This window comes from Cavia porcellus, unplaced genomic scaffold (genome assembly GCF_034190915.1).
Source record: "Cavia porcellus strain 051 isolate PalLab524CR breed Dunkin Hartley unplaced genomic scaffold, mCavPor4.1 scaffold_10, whole genome shotgun sequence".
Lineage (NCBI taxonomy): Eukaryota > Metazoa > Chordata > Mammalia > Rodentia > Caviidae > Cavia > Cavia porcellus.
This window is the reverse complement of record NW_026947493.1, coordinates 82,601,583-82,624,573: the sequence shown is the minus strand read 5'-3', so window position 1 is coordinate 82,624,573 and position 22,991 is coordinate 82,601,583. Positions and strand designations below refer to the sequence as shown.

General features: G+C 48.8%; 1 protein-coding gene across 2 annotated transcripts in view; it reads left to right on the top strand.

The window, feature by feature from the left end:
• The window catches only part of Enpp2 (ectonucleotide pyrophosphatase/phosphodiesterase 2), a 71,093-nt gene extending 55,245 nt beyond the window's left edge, over window positions 1-15,848 (top strand). For both annotated transcript variants that reach the window (XM_063257666.1, XM_063257667.1), the window contains exons 20-25: window positions 4,920-5,056; window positions 6,135-6,270; window positions 6,812-6,889; window positions 10,471-10,603; window positions 11,951-12,107; window positions 15,249-15,848. In XM_063257666.1, coding sequence (XP_063113736.1) covers window positions 4,920-5,056; window positions 6,135-6,270; window positions 6,812-6,889; window positions 10,471-10,603; window positions 11,951-12,107; window positions 15,249-15,419 — 812 coding nt within the window. In that variant the 3' untranslated portion in view covers window positions 15,420-15,848. The remainder of the gene's footprint in view (window positions 1-4,919; window positions 5,057-6,134; window positions 6,271-6,811; window positions 6,890-10,470; window positions 10,604-11,950; window positions 12,108-15,248) is intronic.
• The last annotated feature ends 7,143 nt before the right edge of the window (window positions 15,849-22,991 follow it).

Genomic DNA, 22,991 nt, shown 5'->3' with positions numbered 1-22,991 from the left:
CACTCTGAAATGTTTCTTGTTTTTTGTTATTTCTTTGGAGATGTTAGTTTTGTGTAAAAGGAAGGACAAATCCCTATGTTTCCTTGTGTGGATGTCTGTGTATCTTGGAGGAAACCCGGAACAGACTGACACACAGCATAACTGCTTGTGATTTGTAGGAGCCATGATAAATTTGAAGATGTTTGCCTACCAGCCTTCTCTGTGGACACTGAAGTGGACCGTGCATGCTTTAGTAAACCACTAGAAGCACCGCAGGGAGTCCTGAGTTTGGTGCCTTGTGTATTTCACTCGGAATGGATCAGTGTACCAGGAAGCCTGCAGCGTTTGGGGGTTAAGTTATAGAGTCACAGAGCTGTGGAGCTGAGATGAACTTGCTGCCAGTACTGAACCCCACTGAAGCCCTTGTGATCTCCCCTGAAAACGCTTCTTACTCTCAGAGTTGGTGTGGGACAGTGTGTCAAGAGAGAACGCCAGTGTGTGTCAGGGTTAGGAGGCTGTTTCTGGGATCTGAAAAGGTTTGATCCACACTCTTGTGTTCGTTAGGGATTGCTAAGGCTGACTTAGCAGGCTTTCCTCAGATGGTGCTCACCCCAGGAGCACACGGTGTTCACTCTGACGTCCTCCACTAGGGTAACCCAGCAGCTATTACCCAAGTGCAGACTGCCCCAGGGGCTGCAGAAAAGACTACTGTGCCAGACCACTGGAGGCCCAGGCTGGGTGCCGCTGTGCAGCTGAGTTACACTGTACAAATCCTAAATCTCCATTTCCTTCATCAGTAACGTGGAGCTGTCTGTCCTGAGTCTGTCTCGGGAGTGTATTAGGTGTGGCATCTGGAGACACCAGCTGAGTGTCTGTGTTTGTCATAAAGATTGCCTGACTTGGGCTGGGGACTTAGCTCGGCGGTTCAGCTGTTTGCTTGGTAACTTCGAGGTCCTGAGTTCGATCCCTGGTACCAAAACAAGTGACTGACTTACCAGTGAGTATTATGGGGCCAGTTATGATGTGGCCAGCATGCCAGGAGATGGAGACGGAGAAGGGGGATGAAGTCCCTGTGTGCACAGTTAGGGCTCTGCTGTAGGATTCAGCAAGTACATCCATGAAGGGCCCTGTTTTAAGAGTTGAGGGGAGAAAGAATGGGGCGCCCAGGGAGGACTGTGGAATCCCGGAGGAGGGGCACAGGGCCGTGAGCGTAATAAGCACTTGTAAGGCGCAGCACAAAGCACAGGGAAGACGAGAGACCCCGTGTGGAGGTTTTGTGGTCCCATGTGAGAGCGTGTTATTGTGAGGGTGAATGTTTAAAAAATAACAGAAACATCAAAAAAGAGGAGAGATATTTTTCATGTGGATTTAAGTCTGCCAGCCGATCCGTGGGAATGTGAATCAGGAAGCCAAGGAGGGAAAAGAAACACAGACTCAAGTCCGCATGACCAAACTCTGCAAGACAGGGGTGAGTGCGGGGGAGGCTGCACCACTTAAAAGGTTTGTCTCCCAGTGTTTTGCCAAGTGTGGGATTTGAAGAACCTTGGCACGGGGTGGAGGGCCAGAGTCTCGGCTGGAAACAGGGCCGAGGTTGTGGAAGGGGCTCTGCCTGCAGTTCCGGGAGGAAGAGGCCAGCCTGACCCTTGCGAGGAATCCCGGGGGAGCGTGGTTCCCCAGGGGAGGGAAGGAGGGTTAATGTCTAAGGCTTTACTGCACACTAGGGTGGCCACATCTGCAAAATTAGGTGAATATTTCAAAATAGCACATAGAGAAAACATTGAATGTTCCCGACCCCAAGATGTGATAAATGTTTGGGTGACAAATATAGGTGGCTCTGACGATCATTACAGTGTGCTTGTGTACCTGGATATCGCTGTACCTGAGCATGGTACAGCTACTGTGTCAGAGATTTTGGAAGGTCTTAAAAGGTCACTATTAAAAACGGTGGGCACATTGTGTGTCATGTACTGGAGGAAAAAAGAAAAAAAGAAATCACAGGAACATGTCACCTTTTTAAAACAGAGGGCTCCAGTTGACTTCTGAGATAAAGATCAGAACCTGTGTAAAGACTGAGATTCAAGTACATTTTGGGATCTGAGTTTCTTCTAAACAGAAATGCGACTTGTGGCCCACCCAGGAGGTTGGATAGGCTATCGGAGTCAGGCTGTGTCAGAGGACCTGTGGCTCTTTGACACTTGATAATCTGAAACAACAAAATTTAAATTTTGATTCTGCACCTTAAAATATGTGATTTTTACTGCAAAGATTATTTCTCTTCTTTTTTGGATGAAACCATAGAACTGGTAAGACCAAGTGGCTTTTAAACATTCTGGATAGGAAGAGAATGTCAGTTGGGGATCTTGGTTGCACTTTAGGAGGTGTCAAAATCACTGCATTTTTTTCTTATGCCCCGTAAGGACTGAATAAAAGCAAATTAGGTAATAGTACATATCTGTGCCCCATTTCTGTTTCAAAAATTGCAGTTGTGTCAATAATTTGGAAGCTAGCTGGGCGTGGTGGAACATGCCTGTAATCCCAGCACTGGAGCAAGGGGAGGCTGAGGCAGGAGGATCACTATGAGTTCAAGGACAGCCTGGGCTACAAAGTGAGCTCAAGGCCAGCCTGAACTGCATAGTGAGATCCTGTCTCAAAAATAATGAAAAAATTTTGGAAGTCAAATTTCCAGAGTTCCGAAGTAAGCCGAGTTGGGAGACCCAGAGCTGTAGAGTCAGAGAAGTTTGACTGCAGAGGCATTTCAGAAGAAAGCAAATCTAAAGACGTCTTGGCAGCCTGGGTCTCCTATCTGTCCCTGTCCTCCTCCTGCCTCTTCCGTGATGGCCTAATTCTGTGACTGTATTGTTTGTCATTCACTTTCAGCATGAAATGGATATTAACAATTACGCGAGGGCCACAGCCATAAACTGAGATGTACTGTCCCTTGACTCAATTTCCTTTGCTGTGTGAAGGACACTACGGGGCCTCTCACCCTATCTGTGCCACCGGTCACCCTCTGCTTCCCATCGAGCCCTGAAACAGCTCTGATGGAGGGCAGGCCACACTGTGAGCTGGTTCCCAGTGTCACCCTCATCTTTCCCATTGGGTGGCGGGTTCTTCGAGGTTCACCGTCTCCACCCTGCAGCCCAAAGCTTGGCACAGAGAAAGTTCCCAGGAAATGTTTGGTGGCAGGGATGTGTTGTTAAGGGATGAACTGGGGAAAGTGGCAGAGCTGAGGAAGATGGAAAAGGCTATTGTGGGGGGGAGAGTGGAGAGTGGGAGAGAGCGCTGGCAGCCATGGTGAGAAGGGTTCCGGTGAAGCAGCCCTGGTGGAGGGGAGCGCTGTGTTAGGGATGCTAAGAGAGGAGGAAACTGCAGGCAGGAAGGGCAGGGCGGCGGGGGGAGCACCTGTCCTGCTCGGTGGCCGCTGTAAGGAGGGCTTCTCGGGTAAAGCAGAGTTGCAGTTGTTCCTTGTTTGGAGGGAGCCGGAATTTGCATTTGAAGAAATGGGGCTGGGGGTTTAGCTCAGCGGCATAAGCGCCTGCCTTGAAAGCAGGCAGTCGTGAGTTCGATCCCTGGTACCGATAAAAAGGAAAAAGACAAAAAAAAAAAAAAAAGAAATGCACTCCAGAAGCATTAAAACTCTCATGATGCAAAGAGCAGAGCTTCTTAAAACGGCCTGATGCTTCTTCTTCCAGCTGAGACCAGCAAATTAAAGGCAGCAAAAAGGAAACATGATTGGACATTTCGAACCTAGAAAAGGTTTGGTTCTCTCTGTGCCTCCCGGTGTGACTGTAATGACGTTCTGGCTTCTCAGTTGGTCCTAGATTTAACTTATTTCCTGTCGCCATGTTTCATTCTAACTCTGAGGGGTGGGCCCCCAAATCTGACAGCTTAAGCAAAGCTTCTGCATTTATTGCAGTGCTGAGGAGGCTGAACTCCCAGGCAGGCCGGTGTCATCATCTGACTGCAGGCCACAGGCCTAACCCAGAGGTGCTACTTGGCAGAGTCTTGCAAAATGTTCTACGAGGGGTCTTCTCCACTGCGTGCATAGAGTGATAGCACTTCAGTGAAATCCATAGGTGTACATACTTTAATAAGTTAGCAGAACTGGTATTTTCCTAATAAAAAAACAATTTTAAAAGTTAGATTGTTTTATATCACTTAGGAAATCCCAAATTACCTGACTCTCAATCTCTAAATATTTTAATCTGTTGGGACCCCAGTTTCCAAGAACCTTTGGAAGTTTTAGCTTTTCCTGGATGCAGGTTTGCGTGCAAGAGTAGGACTCCAGGCCTTTTATTTCCCCCTAAGAGGAGGGCCTCCATGGCAGACCTGGCCCTGAGTTTGGAGTCTTATGCAGGTTCTTGGGTGAACATGGACCTCTCTGCTCCGCTCTCGAGGGGCCCTCCTGAGAACCTCTATGTGTTCCTTTGAGTTCCTCCCTGAAGAGAGGAGCTCCACGGGACACAGCCGCTGACTCTACCCACTTTGCAGGCTGAACTAGTGTAGATTTAAGTTGCAACTTATCAACGACGTACCAGGGAGACTTCTGAATTAAATCACCAGTTTCCCCGACACACCCCTCAAGGGGCAGATGGTTTAATTCTACAAAACACCCCAAGCCTATTGGATTTTCATCAGCAGAATCATTCTGCACTTGTCATGTTTCCTTTCTAAACAGATTTACACTTCCTGACCCTAAGAGAGCACTGATATCAGGACGGCGTTTACAGTGTAGCTCGGGTAACTGCGAGTTTTGAACTGGGCTGATGTGAACAGGTTTACTTCCTGCGTGCCAGGCGAGCCCTTGATTAAATCAGGAAGGTGCCGTGTGTTTAGGAAGTGAGCTGGAACATTTTTAGACAACGTGATGCTTCTTTAACATCTGATGTAAAATTCAATATGCACTTAACACAATGCATTGTTACTGTTTTCTGTCCTAGAGAGGCATCTCCTGTATGGACGGCCTGCAGTGCTTTACCGGACCAGATACGACATCTTGTACCACACTGACTTTGAAAGCGGCTACAGTGAGGTTTTCCTGATGCCTCTCTGGACCTCCTACACCGTCGCCAAACAGGTTGCTCAGGAAGTTGGGTTTTATGCTTTTTGTTCCATTGCAGTCCTTAGCGCAGTTTGACGACTGCTTGCTTAACAGAATTTTATCTTAGAAAATAAATCTTAATGCTTCCTGATGGAAGAAATCCTCTGCTGGATCTATTACAAGATACTTAGAGCATTTATTTGGTGCTTTAGTAGTACCATGGTAATAGATTAAATACTGAAGACAGCATACTAATTCTTTTCAATATTATGTTCTTCTTAAATTATAAGATAGTTCCCAAGCCACCATTTATTTGTTTGTTTGAGGCAGGGTCTCTGTCTCTCTGTAATTCAGGCTGGCCTGGAACTTACTGTGCAGCCCAGGCTGGTCTCAAACTCATGATGATCCTCCTGCCTCAGCCTCCTGAGTGCTGGGATTACAGAGGTGTGTCACCAAACTTTCAGTCAGCAGCAAGATTCAATAGAAAGCGTAGAGAGTTCTGACGTCTTCCCTGACCTGCTTCAAGCTTCGTCATGGCGAGCATCTTGTTTGTATTTTAGTCGGAGTTTTGCGTTGAGGTTTCAGTTTGATGAAGCTATTTGGCCATATATCAAGAATTAGAAAAAATTGTTTGTCAGTTGACCTATGCTTTAATTTCTGAATATAAATGAAGAAAATACTTCGGCTGCCCTTGTTATTTGCACCATGTACACGTATGTGGGCTCTTGCTCATTTTATGTGTATTTTACAGACAGAGCATGCGAGGGGTACACGCCCACTGAGTTTACAAGGTCACCCTGATTATTTTTAAGAGTGTTAGTTTTTGAGCGATCTTCTGGAGATCTTTTTATGTCCGTAGTGTGATTTCTTCTTCATAAATTGTTTCGTTTAAGGCTCCTATGAGTTTGCTACTGAGAAATAGGAGTTTGAAAATGACCAGTTTATTGTATTTGAGACGAATGGCTTTTATGTGAGGAGTCAGGATATCAGACCAGGAGGCGCCGTGCAGACATCGGGCTGGAGCGGCCGGACCTGGCGTCCATCCGCCGTCCCTGTCCCTGCCGTGTGTCCTTTGTCTACGCTTGTGTCACTAGTCGCCTCTGACCCCCTGCAGGCTGAGCTCTCTGTTATCCCCGAGCACCTGAGCAGCTGTGTGCGCCCCGACGTCCGCATCTCTCCGGGTTTCAGCCAGAACTGCCTGGCCTACAAAAACGACAAGCAGATGTCCTACGGCTTCCTCTTCCCGCCCCGTAAGTTCCCGAGCACTGCAGTCTCTGCAATTTGGAGCGAGAAACTTGGCTCCTCAGGCTGTCCATAGCTCAGGTTCTCTTTAGGAAAGGCCCTGGGGACATTATAGAAGTCACATCAATGAGATTCTTCCAAAATTGGCCAAAAACCCCCCAACTTTCCAAAATCCAATTCTCCAGGGGAATGGTAAATGCAAGGGAACCTCCTCTGTGCCTACTCTGCCCCTTAACTGAGACTCTGAAAGAGAAATAGTCCTCAAGCCATTGGCTCTTTTGGAGCCCTTTAATTTGCTCTCTGTATCTCGATGACACTTTTTAAAGCTAAGTTGTACAGGTGGAATCGAGGGATTGTTGTACAAAATACTTACTGAACTCAAGAACGAAGTAGGAGGACAGGTCAGTGTGAGAGATGGAGGACCCCTCTAGAGGAGGACTAGACGAATAGAGCCTTCAGTTTATGAGCTGGGCCATCCTGTGAGGTCGTTCTTCTGTGGATGGAGATTCTGCTACAGCAATGGACACTGTTTGTTTTCCTGATGCTTAGATCTGAGCTCTTCGCCAGAAGCTAAATATGATGCATTCCTCGTAACCAATATGGTGCCAATGTACCCTGCTTTTAAACGTAAGTCCAATATTTACCTAATAAACTGTGACTTATGAAAATAAGTATTTCTAAATTTACTGCTTACCTTTTCTACCTCTATATTGATTTTAATAATAATAACACCTTCCATGTATTTAGCCATTATATGTTTTGAAGCGCTTTCATATAAATTCCTTACTGTTGACCTCAAATTTGAATCTTTGAGGGAAGCTGTGTATAATTAAGACACTGACATCACAAGAAGTGACCTGGGTCATGAATGGCAGGAGTTGAACTGGAGCGTGTTTGTGTTTTTCTGCTAACTTGCTGTTCTTTCTATTTTAATGTCCCTATTTCAATGGTTTAAAAGGGTCAACACCAAGTCTTCGAGGTTACATGACCAGCAGTGGTCATGTAGCAGCCATCTGTATTTATTCACTGAACATTTCAACAAAAGCCACTAACACCTCTCCTTTGGGGTGTTCAGGTATTCTGAATGTTAGTGTTAGAGGCCAGTAAGAGCTAAAAGGGTTTTCTGATTCATGAGAATATTGATTTTAGATGATTTTAAGGCTATGAGAATTACTAGTCTCTTAGAATACATGCCTTATTTATATCTGGCGTAAGTGTTTTTGTGCAATTCTATAAATTGTGTAAGCATAGTAATCTCTGGCCCCCAAAACCAAGTTCTAGTTAGAACTGTGACCATTGTCTGCATAATCATAAAAAAGCCATTTACCTCTCATTTGTATAGTTAAGGGATTTTTTATTGCATGACCTCCATGATTTATATGGATTTGTGATCTGATTTTCTAGTGACAAAACAATCCATTTTCTATTTTCCATAATAAAAATTAGCTAATCCATCCATACATCTGTTCATCCGTGTACACATCCACTCACCCACCTATCCACCCACTCATCTACCCATCTATCCAGCCACACACCCATCCGCCCACCCATCCATTCATCATCCATCCATCTACTATCCATCCACCCACCCACCCATCCATCCACCCATCTATCCACCCACCCATCCATCCGTCCATCCACCCATCCTCCCACCCACTCACCCATTCATCCATCCATCTAGCCATCCATCTACCCATCCACCCACCCATTCACCCCCTACCCATCCCATCCACCCATCCATCCACTCGCCAACCCACTCATCCATCTACCCATCCATCCACCTACCCACCCATCTATCTACCCACCCATCCATCTATCATCTATCCATCCATCTATCCATCTATCATCTACCCATCTATCCACCCATCCATCCAACCATCTATCCACCCACCCACCCATCCATGCATCCATCCATCTATCCATCCACCCACCCATTCACCCCCCTACCCATCCCATCCATCTACCAATCCACCCATCCATCCACTCACCAACCCACCCACCCATCCTCTCATCCATCCACCCACCCTTCCCCATCCATTCGTCCATCCACCCATCCTCCCACCCTCTCACCTATTCATCTGTCTATCTACTCATCCATCTATCCATCCACCCACCCATTCACCCCCCTACCCATCCATCCATCCACCCATCCACCCACCAACCCTCATCCATCTATCCATCCATCCATCCACCTACCCACCCATCTATCTACCCACCCATCCATCTATCATCCATCCATCCATCCATCTATCCATCCACCCACCCATTTACTCCCTACCCATCCCATCCACCCACCCATCCACCCATGTATTCAAACACAGAGAAAGCATTATGGAATAGCCCCCCCCCCCCCGCCTTTTAGTTCCTTTTCAATGACCAGACCTATGTGCTGTGGGGCGGGTAAGGAAAGGCAGCACTTCTCCCTAATGTGACGTGGCGGGGAGGGATGGGCTACCATAGGGGGCTTTCAGGCTGGACGAGGGTCTCAGATCGGGGACAAGTGAGTCCAAACTGTCTGTGATGATTAAGCCTCCCCCACTTACCCTTGGCGAAGTGGCTCACATAGTTTAGAGGAAAACAATGTTTATTTGACGTCCTGGTTAGTAAATTTATCACAACATTATATGGAATGCAGCTTCATTTAATTGCCACTAATCAGGGTTTCCTGGATCTCTTTATCCTTTGTTGATGCATTTTCTGGCCAAACAGTAATAAAGAGAGCACATGGTACCACCCCGGGGCTGGCGTGGAAGGCCTTGCACAGAGAGCTCGCTGTTCTTTGCTGGGGATGGCTCTTTTCACATGCCGCGTTTCTGTGGCTTTGGCCTTTTGACTGTTCTCATTGTTGTTTCTATCCCTCTTGCTCTCTCTTCTTTTCTTCCCCCTTAAATTAATGTTTGGTTTTCTGCCCTGCTGTCCTGTAAATAATTATCCAAGGTGGTTTGTCCCTGGGGGTATCAGGAGATCCGGAGCGCGGGGAGCCCTGGGGGGAAGCGGGCCAGGTGCTCTCCTCTCCACGGGCAGGAGGGCTTCTCTGATCCTGACTTCTGCCATCCCAGTCCTCTCCTGTGCCTCTGGCTGGTCTTCATGCATGTGCCCTGGAGCTGGGATGTGTGAGCAAAACCTCGGTGACGTAGAAAGTGAGGGAAATCAGACACCCACAGGTCGGGGATGAATTTTCTAGGAAAAGGAAGAGCAGATGCAAGAGCCTGGGCTGGGGCATGTTTGGCCAGGCTGGAGGACAGGAGAAAGGCTCGCTCCGGAGGCGGGAAGGGCAGGAAGGAAGATCAGAGAGGGGTGAGGGCCATGAGCGAGACGCGAGGCTTCATTTTAGTTAGAGTGAGGAATCATGGGATTGTTAGAAATGTGTGTGCATAGGAGTGTGTGCAGGTGTGAAGGTGCTGGGATCTGACTGTGACACAAGGGAATCTACTCATCTCCCCCAGTGGAGGATGACATGGGATGTGGACTAAGGGAAGCAGGAAGTCGCCTTCTACGGTGGCACCTGTCCTGGGTGGGCGGGAGCCTAGGACAGGATGGGACCAGGGACAGTGGTGACAGATGGGAGGCTGGGATGCTGTGGGGGCCACACTGACACTGCCTGCCTCACGGGCACAGAGAGAAGTCTGGACCAAGGCTTCGGACCTTGGCCTGGACACCTGGTGTCCGGTTTCTGGTGACCACGACAGGAAGGGAAATGCAGAACCCGGGGGAGCAGTGTTCCGCTTGCTGAGTGTTAGGTGTCTGAGTGGCCTGTGAGACGGTGGCTGAGTCACACAGCTGCATCTCTGTGGAAGGAGGGGTCAGGCTGCAGACGGACTTGGGAGCTGGCTTGGTGATGGCACGTGATGCAGAAGTGCGGGAGGTCTCTGCTCCGCTGCCCTGTGTCAGGGGTTCTGCCCCCAGCTCTCCGCCTAGGAAACACCCGCTCCCTGTCCTGCAGACCTCAGCTCCGTGACCTCGGCGGGGAATCCTCCCTGGCTTATCGGGCTAGACTGAGCTCCCCCACCGTTGTCTCCTCGCTCCAGAGCTCTCCCTGCGCTGGGTCAGAAATGACACACAGATAAAGCTGTAGAACAGGGTCCTTTCATGAGTCACAGAGCGCCATTGTCCCTCGGATCGTGACATTTGGCTCGTACAATGCATCCTTGAGAGAATCTGGCTGAAGCAAGGTTTTTTCATGAAGAGGTGATTTTGTCTTTGCACAGGAGTGTGGAATTATTTCCAGAGAGTGTTAGTGAAGAAATACGCTTCGGAGAGAAATGGTGTTAACGTGATAAGCGGACCGATTTTTGACTATGACTACGACGGCCTGCATGACACAGAGGACAAGATTAAGCAGTAAGCTTCCCTGTGCTCGGCGTGTGTGGTTTAAATGCCAAGACACACTCGAAGGATTTTAAAAAATACTCATGTACTAGAGAAAAGTTGACATCTCTTAAACCTTTTTTTCCCTTTAAGTTTCTTTTTAAATTCTTTGCTTCTTTGAGTCTTTGATTAAATACAGGACTAGTGATTGGAATGGGATTTTGAATTTCATGGTAGGTAAGTGCAGTTTTCCATTCCATGAAAGAAAATGTCTCAAACTGTTTAAATATTCTGATTTATTTTTCAACAGTTCTTTGACAAAAAGAGAATTTCCACTTAGCCCCCATTATTTGGGGGAGACTTTTAGAGCCTTTGTATTTTCCGAGTCAGCTACCTCATTAGGAAATACACTGGCTGGGTTGATTATTTTCATCTCTCTCCCTGGTGCTAACTGGGATAGAAATGGCTGAGGCAAACACCAGCTCACAAGGACCTCACAGTTTAGTGAAGGAGGTGAGAGACACATACAGGGAAATTCAGAATAAGCTGACCTTTAATTTTACACATACAAGAAACAGTCGGAGGCCAGCACAGAATGGAAGAGACTGTCCACCTGTAGTCTGCAGACAGACTTGGAGAGGAGCATGCTATTTTAAAGAAGGGTAACGAGTCAGCTTACCTGCAAGCAGATCTGTTGTGCTCCTCAGATGGTCCCAGGAGCCCAGCTCTTAGCAGTTTGTTTGGTGAATGAGCGTGCACTCCACTCCGGGATCTCAGTGCAGTTTGAAAAGGTGGTTGGTCACCTACACCCAGGATCCCCGACTCTGGTCCATTTTTGAAGACTCTGAAAGTCCCCTTCCTGAAATGTGGGTCTCATGATGACACCCCTCATCACGAAACCTTAACTGGAGCCAACTCCACTCCGGGGCATGGAATCTGTTATCTTCTGTTTACTCTTCTGTTCACGATGCCAGCCTCATTTCTACAGCATCAATTTTCTCACTATTTTGTGCCTCCAGCTCTTGGTTCAAGTCATTGTTTTTGTTTTGAACACACTCACTGTGTAGTTCAGACTGAACTCACTATGTAGCCCAGGCTGGCCTTGAACTTGTGACAACCCTCTTGCCTCAGCCTCCCAAGTGCTGAGATTACAGGCATGCGTCACCACGCCCGGTTGGCTCAAGCCATTTTATTGGCCTGGGATATCCTTCTTCCCTGCTTCAAAGGGAGTGGGGGACAGACAGAGACAACATCTCGTTCAGAGAGGCAGTTGGGCACTGGGCAGGGAGGTCCTCGCAGGTGGAGCACAGAGGAGCTGGGGTGACTGAGGGTGCCCGTCATCCCTGGCCCAGGACAGCGCTCACAGTTCCCTCTTTGCAGGTACGTGGAAGGCAGCGCCATCCCGGTGCCCACTCACTACTACAGCATCCTCACCAGCTGCCTGGACTTCACGCAGCAGGCTGACAAGTGCGACGGGCCCCTGTCCGTGTCGGCCTTCGTCCTGCCACACCGGGCCGACAACGACGAGAGCTGCAGTGTGAGTGTGACAGCACCGTGAGCCGGGTCGCTGCCTCCCCTGAGGGGAGCATGTTTCCTAGAAGGCACTCGGGTTACCCAACGGGGACAGGAGAAGGGCCCACGGGACTTCCTTGAAGTCACCGGGACCTTGGTGCTCCAGTGCTTTATGTTCCCGTGTCCGTGTGTGTGTGTGGGTGGGTGATTTTGAGGGATGCTTCACAGGGCGCCCGGGTGGGTTCAGTTTTGCAGAAGGGACTCGTATTTTGTAAGGAGAGAGAAAGCAGTGTGGTTTCCACAAGGGCTGGAGGAGAGGAGAGTCAAAGCAGTTCGTCACAGCAGTCTCCCTACTCCTGGGCATGCTTCGAAGTCTCCCTAAGGGAAGATTTTCAGAGAGAGGAAGAAATGGAGAGATAGAGAGGTGGGGTGAGGGACTCAGCAATCAGGCTACACTAGGAGGGGGAGTAGTCACCGGTTCTCAGCCCCGTGCTCAGCCCTTTCTGCCCCCGACTCAGACACTGACAGAGAAACCCTGGGCTGGAAGAGGAGATGGTGCTGAGCTCAGCCCTGTCCTAAGCCCCACACCAACCCAGCCCCCATCAGCCCAGCCCCCACCAGCCCAGCACTCAGGCCCAAGGCATAGAAGCACTTCAGGCATCTTTCGAGCGATGGAAAGTGCTTTCCGCAAGTTTGACAGGAAGTGAGAGTCTCTAGGCTTTGGTTTCCCATCACAGAAGGAGCAGGGTGCATGCACAGGGCAGGCATCGGTTAGCAGACTGCACTGCACTCTGCGCACCATAGCAGCCGCTCCAGGAGAAGTGCTCGAGCGTATTAGGTGTTGCCCTGCTCCCAGGCAGCTCCGGTGTGAGGCTGTAAATGACGTGGGTTGACAAGTTGCTGCCGGGGAGGAACAGCTTCAGTGGGGTTTGTCAGCTTCGTGGGCTGTGCTTCAGTTATGGTGGAAGTTGGGGCGATGTTCAGAATGTTGGAAGTGGGGGTGGTAGTGGGAGATGACATTGTAAATATTGCTTGGAATCAAATTTTAAAGTAGTGGCATTCATCAGTTTACATGAGCACATGTTATAACCCAGGCGCTGTGCGGCCTCCATATGTATTACCGCACTGCTAATCATGCACCACCTGGAACCATGGCTCGCTATTTCTGTTCTTCCCATACATGTTTCTCTTGCTCAGTTGCTAAGGCTGGGCTCAAACACGCAGTCCGCCTGCCTCGGCTTCCCAGAGTGCTAAAATTATAGGCAGGCACCACCACACCTGGCTCTTTGTTTTTAAAGTTTTCCTACTGACCTTGGTGCACACCTGACTTTTATTATATCTTTGTTAGTTTTGCATCTTCACCTGTCTTCACCAACAATTGCTTCTGCGGATTGCCCAGCTAACATCAAGATACTATATTTTCTTTATGTGCACCATTGCCTGTGTTTCCTAATGACGAATCAGGGATCCTATTTTAGCATTTGCAAATCAGAAAAAAAAATACCCCTCTGGTCAAACTGGCAAATCACTTCTCAAAGAAAGAAACAAGTAGCAAAGGACAGATTCTTCTCCCGTGAGTGCTAATAATTCCAGCAGGCCGTGATTTACATCAGGAAAATTCTTTCCGTTGCTGACTGCGTAGTCAAATGGCTGCATTCACAAAGGAAAACTTGGACTGACTGACCATTGAAAAAAATCAAACAAACGAGCTGAATGTGAAAATTCTCCCTGAATCCAACCTCGTGCTTACTCTGCGGTCTCCGGCCTCATCTGGAGACCTCCTACTTGGTTAATTACATGGTCACTCTGAGGACGGGTCAGGGCCATTGCGGAGAGGGTTCTATTTAGGTACTTCCTGGGCCTTGCAGAGGTCTGGGGCAGGTTGGGTGGAAGGGTGGGGCACAGAAGGCTGACATGTGCTTTCTCCAGCCTGGAAAGCACTTTCTTTCCATTTCTTCCCCTTGTCGAGGTGGTCAGGCATCAGCTTCCCGAAGCAACAGCCTCCAGGTGCATATTCAGCCTAGCCCAGATGGGGGTGGAGCCCCGCTCGGGTCTGCATGGGCTCGAGCTTTCTGGGAAAGCTTTGCAGGTTCCGGGGCTGTGGACCTGAGTTTGCAGGGCACTTCCGAACCTCTCAGTCCTGGGCATTGCAGCTGCACTCAGACCTCCAGGACTCTGGGGGCGCTGCGGGTGCAGGGAATGCAACTGGGAAGGGGGTCCTCTGTATGGTCCCACTTCCTGTCTGATTGCGCATGCGCAGTGACTGCGTCCTCACTCCCGAGGCTGCCCAATCTCTTCCATCCAGCGGCCCTCCGAAGTGGAAGAATGTATTTTTTGTGATGCAAAAGCCTGTTTCACTGGAAGTAGCCTGGTGATGGGAGGCAAATGAATTTTTCCAATTGTGCCAGAGAGGAGATCATTTTCATCAAACAGATAAGATAAACAAGATCTATCTATCTTCCTTCTCTCCTTCCTTTTTCTTTTGAGGCAGAGTATCACTATGCAGTTCAGGCTGGCCTTGAACTCACTTGTGTAGTCCAGGCTGTGCTAGAATTCACAGTGATCCTCCTGCCTCAGCCTCCTGAGTGCCAGGATTACAGGCATGCATCCCCATGCCTGGCTTTCCTTCCTTCTCGAGGTTTCTGTTCCTTAGTATCCTCTTCTTTCTTCCTCTCCTTTTCTCTTCCTCTCAAAGGGCTGCTGAAGTTAGCACTACTCACCTTGAAATCGATGAAGAAAGCAGGCCTGGTGAGGTCAGGTAGCGAGACCAGGTGGCCCAGCAGGGAGCCGCAGAGCCCGGGACCGAGTCTGACCTCTCGGGTCGCCAGAGCCAAGTGCCCCACCGGCATCAGGCCGAGCTCCTTCCTGAGATGCAGCCAGGGAAACAAATCATCAAACCTCTCAGGCTCCCTGGCCACAGCTCTGATTCATGCCTGTGGTGAGAAGAATCTGCTGGAGAGCACAGATCTCACCTGTCTGGTCTTACCTGTCTGGCTGGCGCTGTTGATTCCCCCGGGAGGGGTTACAGTGGAGGCAGCGATTGCAGGGCCACCCGGGAGGAACGCAGCGGGGTGACAGCCAGGGAGCTCAGGAGGGAGCAGCAGAGTGACAGTCACACTTGACCCCTCCGCAAAATCGGGCTCTCATGGCTTGCTTTCTGTTGCAGAGCTCGGAGGATGAGTCGAAATGGGTGGAGGAGCTCATAAAGATGCACACGGCTCGGGTGCGGGACATTGAACAGCTCACCAGCCTGGACTTTTTCCGGAAGACCAGCCGCAGCTACCCGGAAATCCTGTCCCTCAAGACCTACCTGCATACGTACGAGAGTGAGATTTAGCTTCCCAGCCATGCGTGGCCCAGCCTTAGCACCTGGTGTATATTTTTATATTGTGTTTGTATTTATTAATTTGAACCAAGACATTTAAGAAAAAAACACCTTAGTATTTTAATCCTGTACCAGATCGGACGTATTAAGCCTGAATGAGTCGTCCACTGCTCTTCTCTAACGCTTGATTTAGGTAGCCTCGAGTTCCAAGTACAGCTTGTAATGAACAGTGCAGCTTGAGAGTGTGGTGGGAGCGTCTGGGGGCTGCAGACCGCATATCTGCATTGAGGAAATATTAGTTTTCCAATGCAGGTTGCCATATGTAGTCCTGTACTGAAATACTGATTTTGTAAAGTTGCATTCATTTGCTGTTAACTACAACAGATGTATTTAAGCCTTGTAGACCAATCTTAAATATAATAAATCACATGTTCAGTTTTCTTTTGGGCTCGTTTGGGTTTTATTTCACGGAGAAGTTAAAGGGTTTGTCGAGGCAGATTCACACATGTGCAGAACACATTTCTTAACACTGATTCTTCCCAGCGGAGTCCTTGATACTTAATTATAGTGGCCTGGGGGAGGTGTTTAGGTTTGTATCTGTGGGGAATCAGAAGGGCAGATGGAGAAGACAACAGAAAGAACTCTTGCATATGCTTTCCCAGCCTATCTACTTTGGAATATATTTTGGAAGAATCGTCTCTTCTGATCATGTTTGATTCAGAAGCTGGCTTGATTACTTTTCTCTTGTTGCTGGGACAAAACACCCAACACCCAGAATGAAGGAAGGAAAGGCCCTAAGCTCACAGTTTGTGGAGGTTTCAGTCCGCAATCAGCGGGCTCCAAGGCAGGGTGGCCTGGCACTGGGGCAACACTTCATGGCAGCAGTCAGCAAAAGCAGCCAGAGCAAAGAGGGAGGGAGCGAGCCTCTTCTCCCTTATCCTGTACACAAGCCACCTCTTTCCCCCAGGGCAGATGTAGCACTCACAAAATCTCCATGCCCTCCTCTTGCTCAGGACAAAGATATTTACAAAGTAAGAACCCTGGCTCCCTGCTGAGTCCTCAGTTAAACTTCTAAACTGCTCAAGTTGACCTAATGTATCAACCTTAACAGAGCTCTAGGTACTGCCCTCAACTTAGACTGCATTGAGGCAATGTCCTGCCCAAGGGATCCAGCAGAGAACCTTGGGGGTTGTGAGACAGCAGAGCGGGGCTGTCACCTGGACCCCTGGTGAGTAAGTCCAGGCAGAGAGTGATGCCGATAAGTGAAAGAGTTGGAGAATGTGTGATGCAGCCCAGTGGCATCTGGAGCGGTGCTTTCCAAGGACATAGTTTTTGCTTTAAATAATGGTGGATGGAAGAACGTTCCAGTCTATCAGGGAGAACAAGATGGTTGTCACTAAAATCTTAGCCTTGTACCCTTTTATGTTAGTTCAGGTGGTACTGGGAATGTGGGAGACCTCACGAGCTTGATAAGAGAGGAACTGACCTCTGGGGGTCACGACGGAGCGGTGGAAAGAGCACTGATGGTGCCCCTCGTGAGGACTGCATGGGCAGAGTGCCTGCTGGGGCCCAGCGGTGTCTGTGGCCCTGCTCTGTCTCTAACCCTGAAGAGTGTGAAGCCCAGGAAGACTCCATGGTGGGCAGGGAACGGGATGCAGGGGGAGGAATGCTTGAATTAGGCTTGGGAGTTTGAGGGAGGGTTAAGCAAGCTACAAACAAATCGACAGTGGTTCATTATTCATTCAACAGTCAATAGTCAAAGAGTCTGACAGATGTTGTGCAGGGGCAGAAATGAAACACCCCAGCCAATACCTGGCCCCTGAGAGGAGCCAGTTTCGGGGTCAGGAAGGAGGCGTGGTGAAGGGCTATCCTGTGGGAAGGATCTTGGGAGTGAGCAGGTGACCCCAACTCAGAGGCAGGGTCAGGAGGGCCCAGATCAGGCCCCCCCATGGCCTGCCAGGCCTCTGGGGGTAGTTTGAGCCCCTCCCAAGTGCCACAGAAGCTCACTGAAAAGTCTCAAGCAGGGAGGACAGGATCTGAGTTAAACTTTCAGTCCACACCTATAGTCCCAGCACTCAGGAGGCTGAGGCAGGAGGACAGCTGAGAGTTGGTGGTCAGCTTGGATTTTACAGTGGGTTCAAAGACACCCTGGACTACCTAACAAGACCCTGTCTCAAACACTCAGAACCACAGCAGCACTGCGGGGCTGAGGGGCTAGTTCTGTTTTTGCATAGTAATAAGCTCCTTGCTAAGCTAAGTTTCTGTATTACCTCAGACTGAACTCGTCTCAAAATAGTGATACCTGAGGATTCTGGGGAGAAGAGTCGCAAATTTACTTGAGTGCTGCCGCTCTATTTTTATGCTTAGGCTAGGTCTTTCTTTCTTGCTTTCTCATAAATAAACTTCAGCAAACACTGGCCACTGTGTGTTTCAGGTAAGTGGCTTTGCCGATCAGCGCACACCCCTAATTGTGGGGTTGTCTGTGAAAGCTGTCCAGGGACAGGGGTCTATTAAGACGAGGCCAGGAGACTATTTTAGCATTGAGGCCGCGGTCCATTCATGCTTTCGCTGATGAGCTGCGGCCCACTCGCTCGCCCGGTGGTCCTGTTCCAGTGGCCACAGCCTCCTCTCCAGAATGAGCTCATTGTAGGACCAGGAAGCCAGCGGTGTGGCTCCCCAAGCGGGAAGCAGGCTGAGCTGGGTACAGGAGGAGGCTTTGGAAAGTCTCTGAACAAAAGCAGGATTGGGTGCCAACTTGGGCTGTGTAACTGTGCCCAAGAGCCACAGACCCCACTTCCTGGACCCGTGAGTCCTTGTGGTGCCGGGAAGATGGATCCAGATGGCCCTTGGTTACATCCCTCCTCCTCCAGCCTCCTGCACGGGCTCCCCGCTGAGTCAGGACAGGGCACCCTGTGGAGGGAAGCCATGGAGGTGGTTCTCCGATGGCCTTGAGGGGTTTGTTTGGACAATGATGAGGGAAGTTCACAGGTTAGAAGCTGAGAGGTCTGAGCTGGGGTGGTGGTGGGGCTCTTGGGCTGCATTTCTAGGAAGTTCGTGTCCTTGACACCTCTCCGCAGGACACCTGTCCTGGTTGAGACCCAGGAGCAGAAAAAATGAGCTTCTCCTCCCTTCCTGCTCGTCCTCCTCTTTTCCTTTCCCCTCCTCCTTCTTCTCCTTCTTCTCTTCTTCTTCCGCCTGTCAGCTCTATTGAGATAAAACTGACATCCAGGAATGCACATATCTACAGTATACAATTAGATGTTTTCCTCCCCAGAAATTCTATTTAATAACCTTGCTACATAAAATCAAACACAACATTTTATCAGCAATTCAGGCCCATTCATGTCCAGCGGGTAGTGCTTTCTATTTCACAAGATCACCTGTTATGACTTGGGTCTAGATGTCCCCCCCAAATGTCCTGCAGTCGCACATGGGGCTTTTCAGAGGGCATGTGAACATGGATTAGGGGTGTGATACTGGGTCTCAAAGTGTACGGTCCTGGAGGTGTCCACTGATTGGCCTCGCACAGCTCTGGTGTGAATGACGGGAAGCCCACCCTGCGTGCACGTGGCACCTGCCGATAGGCTTGTAGCCTGGGTGGGATAAAGGGGAGGAAGGCTGCTGCTTCAGCATCACTGCCCGCCGCCCTGCCGTGGACCGTGTCCTCTCTGCCACGCCTCCCTGCCTTGAAACAGCCAGTGACTGAAACCTCTACAGACCCTGAGCACCCCCACCAAGCCCACCACCTTTAACTTGTGGGTGTCGGGTATTATGTCTCAGATAGGAGAAAAGTAACCAAGACACAAATTCAAGTAGAATGTATTTGTGCATATTTACAACACATGTAAATTCACAGAATTTTAGAGACAAGTCAGAAGGACAGACAGACACATACATACACACACAGACCCACACATCCATGATACCATCACAGTAGTGAAATATCCACTATATTCAAACATCGTAGAGTGTGGCACCAGCAGGATGCGACAGCCTGTGCCTCTTCCCTGGCTTCTGTCCCTCAGCATAGTCATTCGGAGACTCCGAGTTTGGTGCAGGTAGTCCATTCCTTTTTAGTGGTTGAGTAGAATTCTACTACTGAATAAGCAGCATTTGCTCATCCATCTGGTGGTGGACAGTGAGTTTTTGTCAGGTTTTAGTTTTTATAAGCAAAATCCTGTGAGCAATGTGTGTGCCCAAGTCTTATTATGAACATTTGCTTCCCTCTTCCTTTGGTAGACACACAGGTGTGGGATTGTTTGATTCTATGGTAGACGGATATACCTCTCACTTTTAAAGTCCGTGCCAGACTGTTTTCCAAAGGCAGCTCTTGGGAAGCTGGCCTTGTTTTTAGCTAGCCCAGTAGATGAGTAGTGATAATTTACTGCTTTAGTTTGGACCTCCCTGATGACCACCCATGCTGGGCATCCTTTCATGTGATTATCTGCCACTCTTATATTTTTACTTAAGATGTGCGTGTTAAAATATTTTGCTTATTTAAAACACTGAATTATTTGTTTCCTTGTACTTTTTGTATTTTAGATGCGCACTCTCCAATGTATATTTTGCAACAATTTTTTCCCAGGTCAAGTGGGCCTGGTGGAGGCTGCCACTCATTTCTTCATTCTTTTTCCTTTGGTTGTTTCTGGGTTTTCTATTTGTCACAGGTTTCTTTGTTTGTAGTGTTGGGCATCAAACCCAGGGCCTCCCATATGCAAGGCAAACATTCTACCACTGAAGTACTCGCCAGCCACTTTTTGGTCACCGTTTTAAGCCATCTCATTTTGATGTGCCTGGATTTATTTTCTTGCACCTGGGATGTGTGAGTTCCTAGTTTTCATCAAACAGAAAATGCGAGTCTATCATTCCTCTGGATTTTAATTTGGATTATTTTGGGGATTCATGTACGTATTTGGCTGATTGAATTTGTTCCACTGTTACTTTACATTGGGATTTTTTTTGGTGTGAATTTCATTTCAGAGATTTTCTATTGCTGTGTCTCAAGCTCACCAATCTTTTCTTCTGATATTAATTCCAGGGAGGACTTTTCATCTCAGAGTTCATCAATTTTTTAAGCACAAACCTTCCTTTTTAATGAACTAAGAGACATGAACAGTACAATGCTTCACACTTTCCCCTATTCCCTCTGTCCTTTTTCCCTTTCACCCATCCTAGTTTCTTTGTCCTTTTGAACAATCTCTTCCCCTTTCACAAAATCTTTTTACATCTTAGAACTTGTATTTAACTATCAAAATTCAGCTGGAATCTTTTTGTGTCTACTACGGCTTTACTTAACATGTTTTATCTCTTCTGAGCTTCCAGAATGCACAGAATATAATTACAGTGGTAGTTTGAACGTCTGACTCTCTGACCTCTAACCCTCTATAACACACCTGGTCCGTTTCAGTCGCCTGCTCCCTCTCTTTTCTCCTACCTGGTCACTGTTACTCTGTCAGATGCTGCAGTGTCTGACTGTTTCCTGTACTGCTCTCTGGTTGCCCAGCGTCCTCCAGGCAGGGGGCTTGGCGGGGCACAGGGCCAGCTGGCTGGTTTCTGATTCCTCAGGAGTCCCTGCTCTTGGCTGTCCGGGTCCGCTGTGCCGAGCGTCATTGTTTTGTAGATTTGGTTCAGCTCTTCCATCCTGTCGGGAGGTAGAAGGAACCTGGCCTGCCACTCCAGCTTTACCGGAGTGGAAGTTTTGTTCTTGGTCTTTGGAGGGTGGGATTTACTCATTTTTCTATGCCCCACCTCTGCAAGCACTAAACCCTGCCGGTCAGGTAATGAATAGGTTTTAGCAAAACTGAATTCACATAAGGCTAAACCTGATTAACATTGGATTTCATAAGTAAGACTGAGGTAGGCACTGCAAACATACAATGCATAAAACTGGTGTTAAGTTTTAAAACCCTCAGAGAACAGTGGGTCATGAATCTATATTAAATACATTTATGATGAAAAACGCACTTAGTGGGGATAGAAAGGAAGAAAAGCCACACCTGGATGTGGAGATTGGCATTCAACATGCAGAGCAACATGGAGACCCTGAACAGCTGTGACGCTGGTGCGCACTCAGCTGTAGGAGCTCATGAAAGTCGGGATCAGAACGGCCGCCCATGTGTAACTCCCAGGCCCACTCCACACCCCGCCCCACACTGCCCTGCAGGTAGGAAGTGATAGGACCCCGGAGGCCTGAGGAGGGACAGTGTGTAAGCCAGCAGGTACCTGAAGGATCCAGAGATCTCTTTCCTGGGAAAATGAAATAACCCAGCTGTAGCCAACACTTGCAGACCTGGAGTTTGGAGAGGGAGCCATAGGCACAGAGGGTGGAAATCAGTTTCATGTGGGTTGGGGATTGGGCTGTGGGGTGGTGGGGGACAGAAAGGACTGGCTGAAAGAATTTGAGCTCCAGTCTCATGGCACTGGGCTGCTCCCAGACGCTGCAGTGCTGGAGGCTGGATGGAGCAGGGCTGTGTTGTGGAAAGGATCACCTGCCTTCCAAGCTTTCTGAGCGCAGCATGCCCTGTCCAGCATTGCTGTCGTTGGGTACTGAGGCTGAAGGCCCAAGGAGGGCAGTGGCCTTGGGGAAGGGAGGAGGAAACACTGACAGATAAATGGGAGATTCGCTGGCAGAGTGCAGGAGGACAGAGACCATGCCGAGGCTTTTGATTTTGGCAGCTGTGGAGATGCTGGGGCCACTCATGGAGACTCCTAAGGGAAAGAGGACAGGGTAACAAGGAGGAGAGGCCACGAGGGGGAATCAGTCAAAGATGGTAACGGTCAAAGTAAAAGATAGAAATATAATTTTCATCTATTAAGAAAAATTGCTGGGCTAGGGGTTTAGCTCAGCGGCGTAAGTGCCTGCCTAGCAAGTGTGAGGTTGTGAGTTCGATTCCTGGTACCAAGAAAGAAAGAAAAAAGTTTATTGGGCATGGTGTACATATCTGTGATCGCAGCATGCTGAGAAGCTGAGGCAGATAGTCACAAATTCCAGCTCAGCCTGAACAATTTAGCCAGATCCTGTCTTGAAATTTAAAAAAGGGTTGGGGGTGTAGCTCAATGTGAAGCCCTCGAATTAAATCTATAGTAACACACACACACACACACACACACACACACACACCTACACACCCCCAAAAATAAATAGGAAAGACTGATGTTCTTTAGTTTGTTTTTTCTAATCATAGAAGGTTTAGCTTTTGGGCCAGAGCAAAAGAGGTGACCAGCGGGATTTGTCAGGGAGACCCCGTCTGCATCTGCTGCTCTGGATCCTCTCAAGGCTGTGTTCCTTCTCTTTAGTAAAATAAAAGCATGACAGGGAATCTCTCCCCAGGAACCAGCGGGGTCAGGCAGCTCTGGGCGGTGCTCTCCGTCCCTCCTTCCCCTCAGGGGGGCTAAGTGCAGTCTCTCACGGTGTTTGTGCTGTTTCCTTCCTGCTTACTTCATGTATGCACTGAGCGCTTGATGCTATTTGATTTTGATTGATAGAGTGACCAAGGGTCTCCCATGGCCCAGGACTGGGGCATTTTTCAGTACTAAAGAGGGGAAGGCTTTGGACGAATGAAACAGGACGAATGGGCCCCCCCC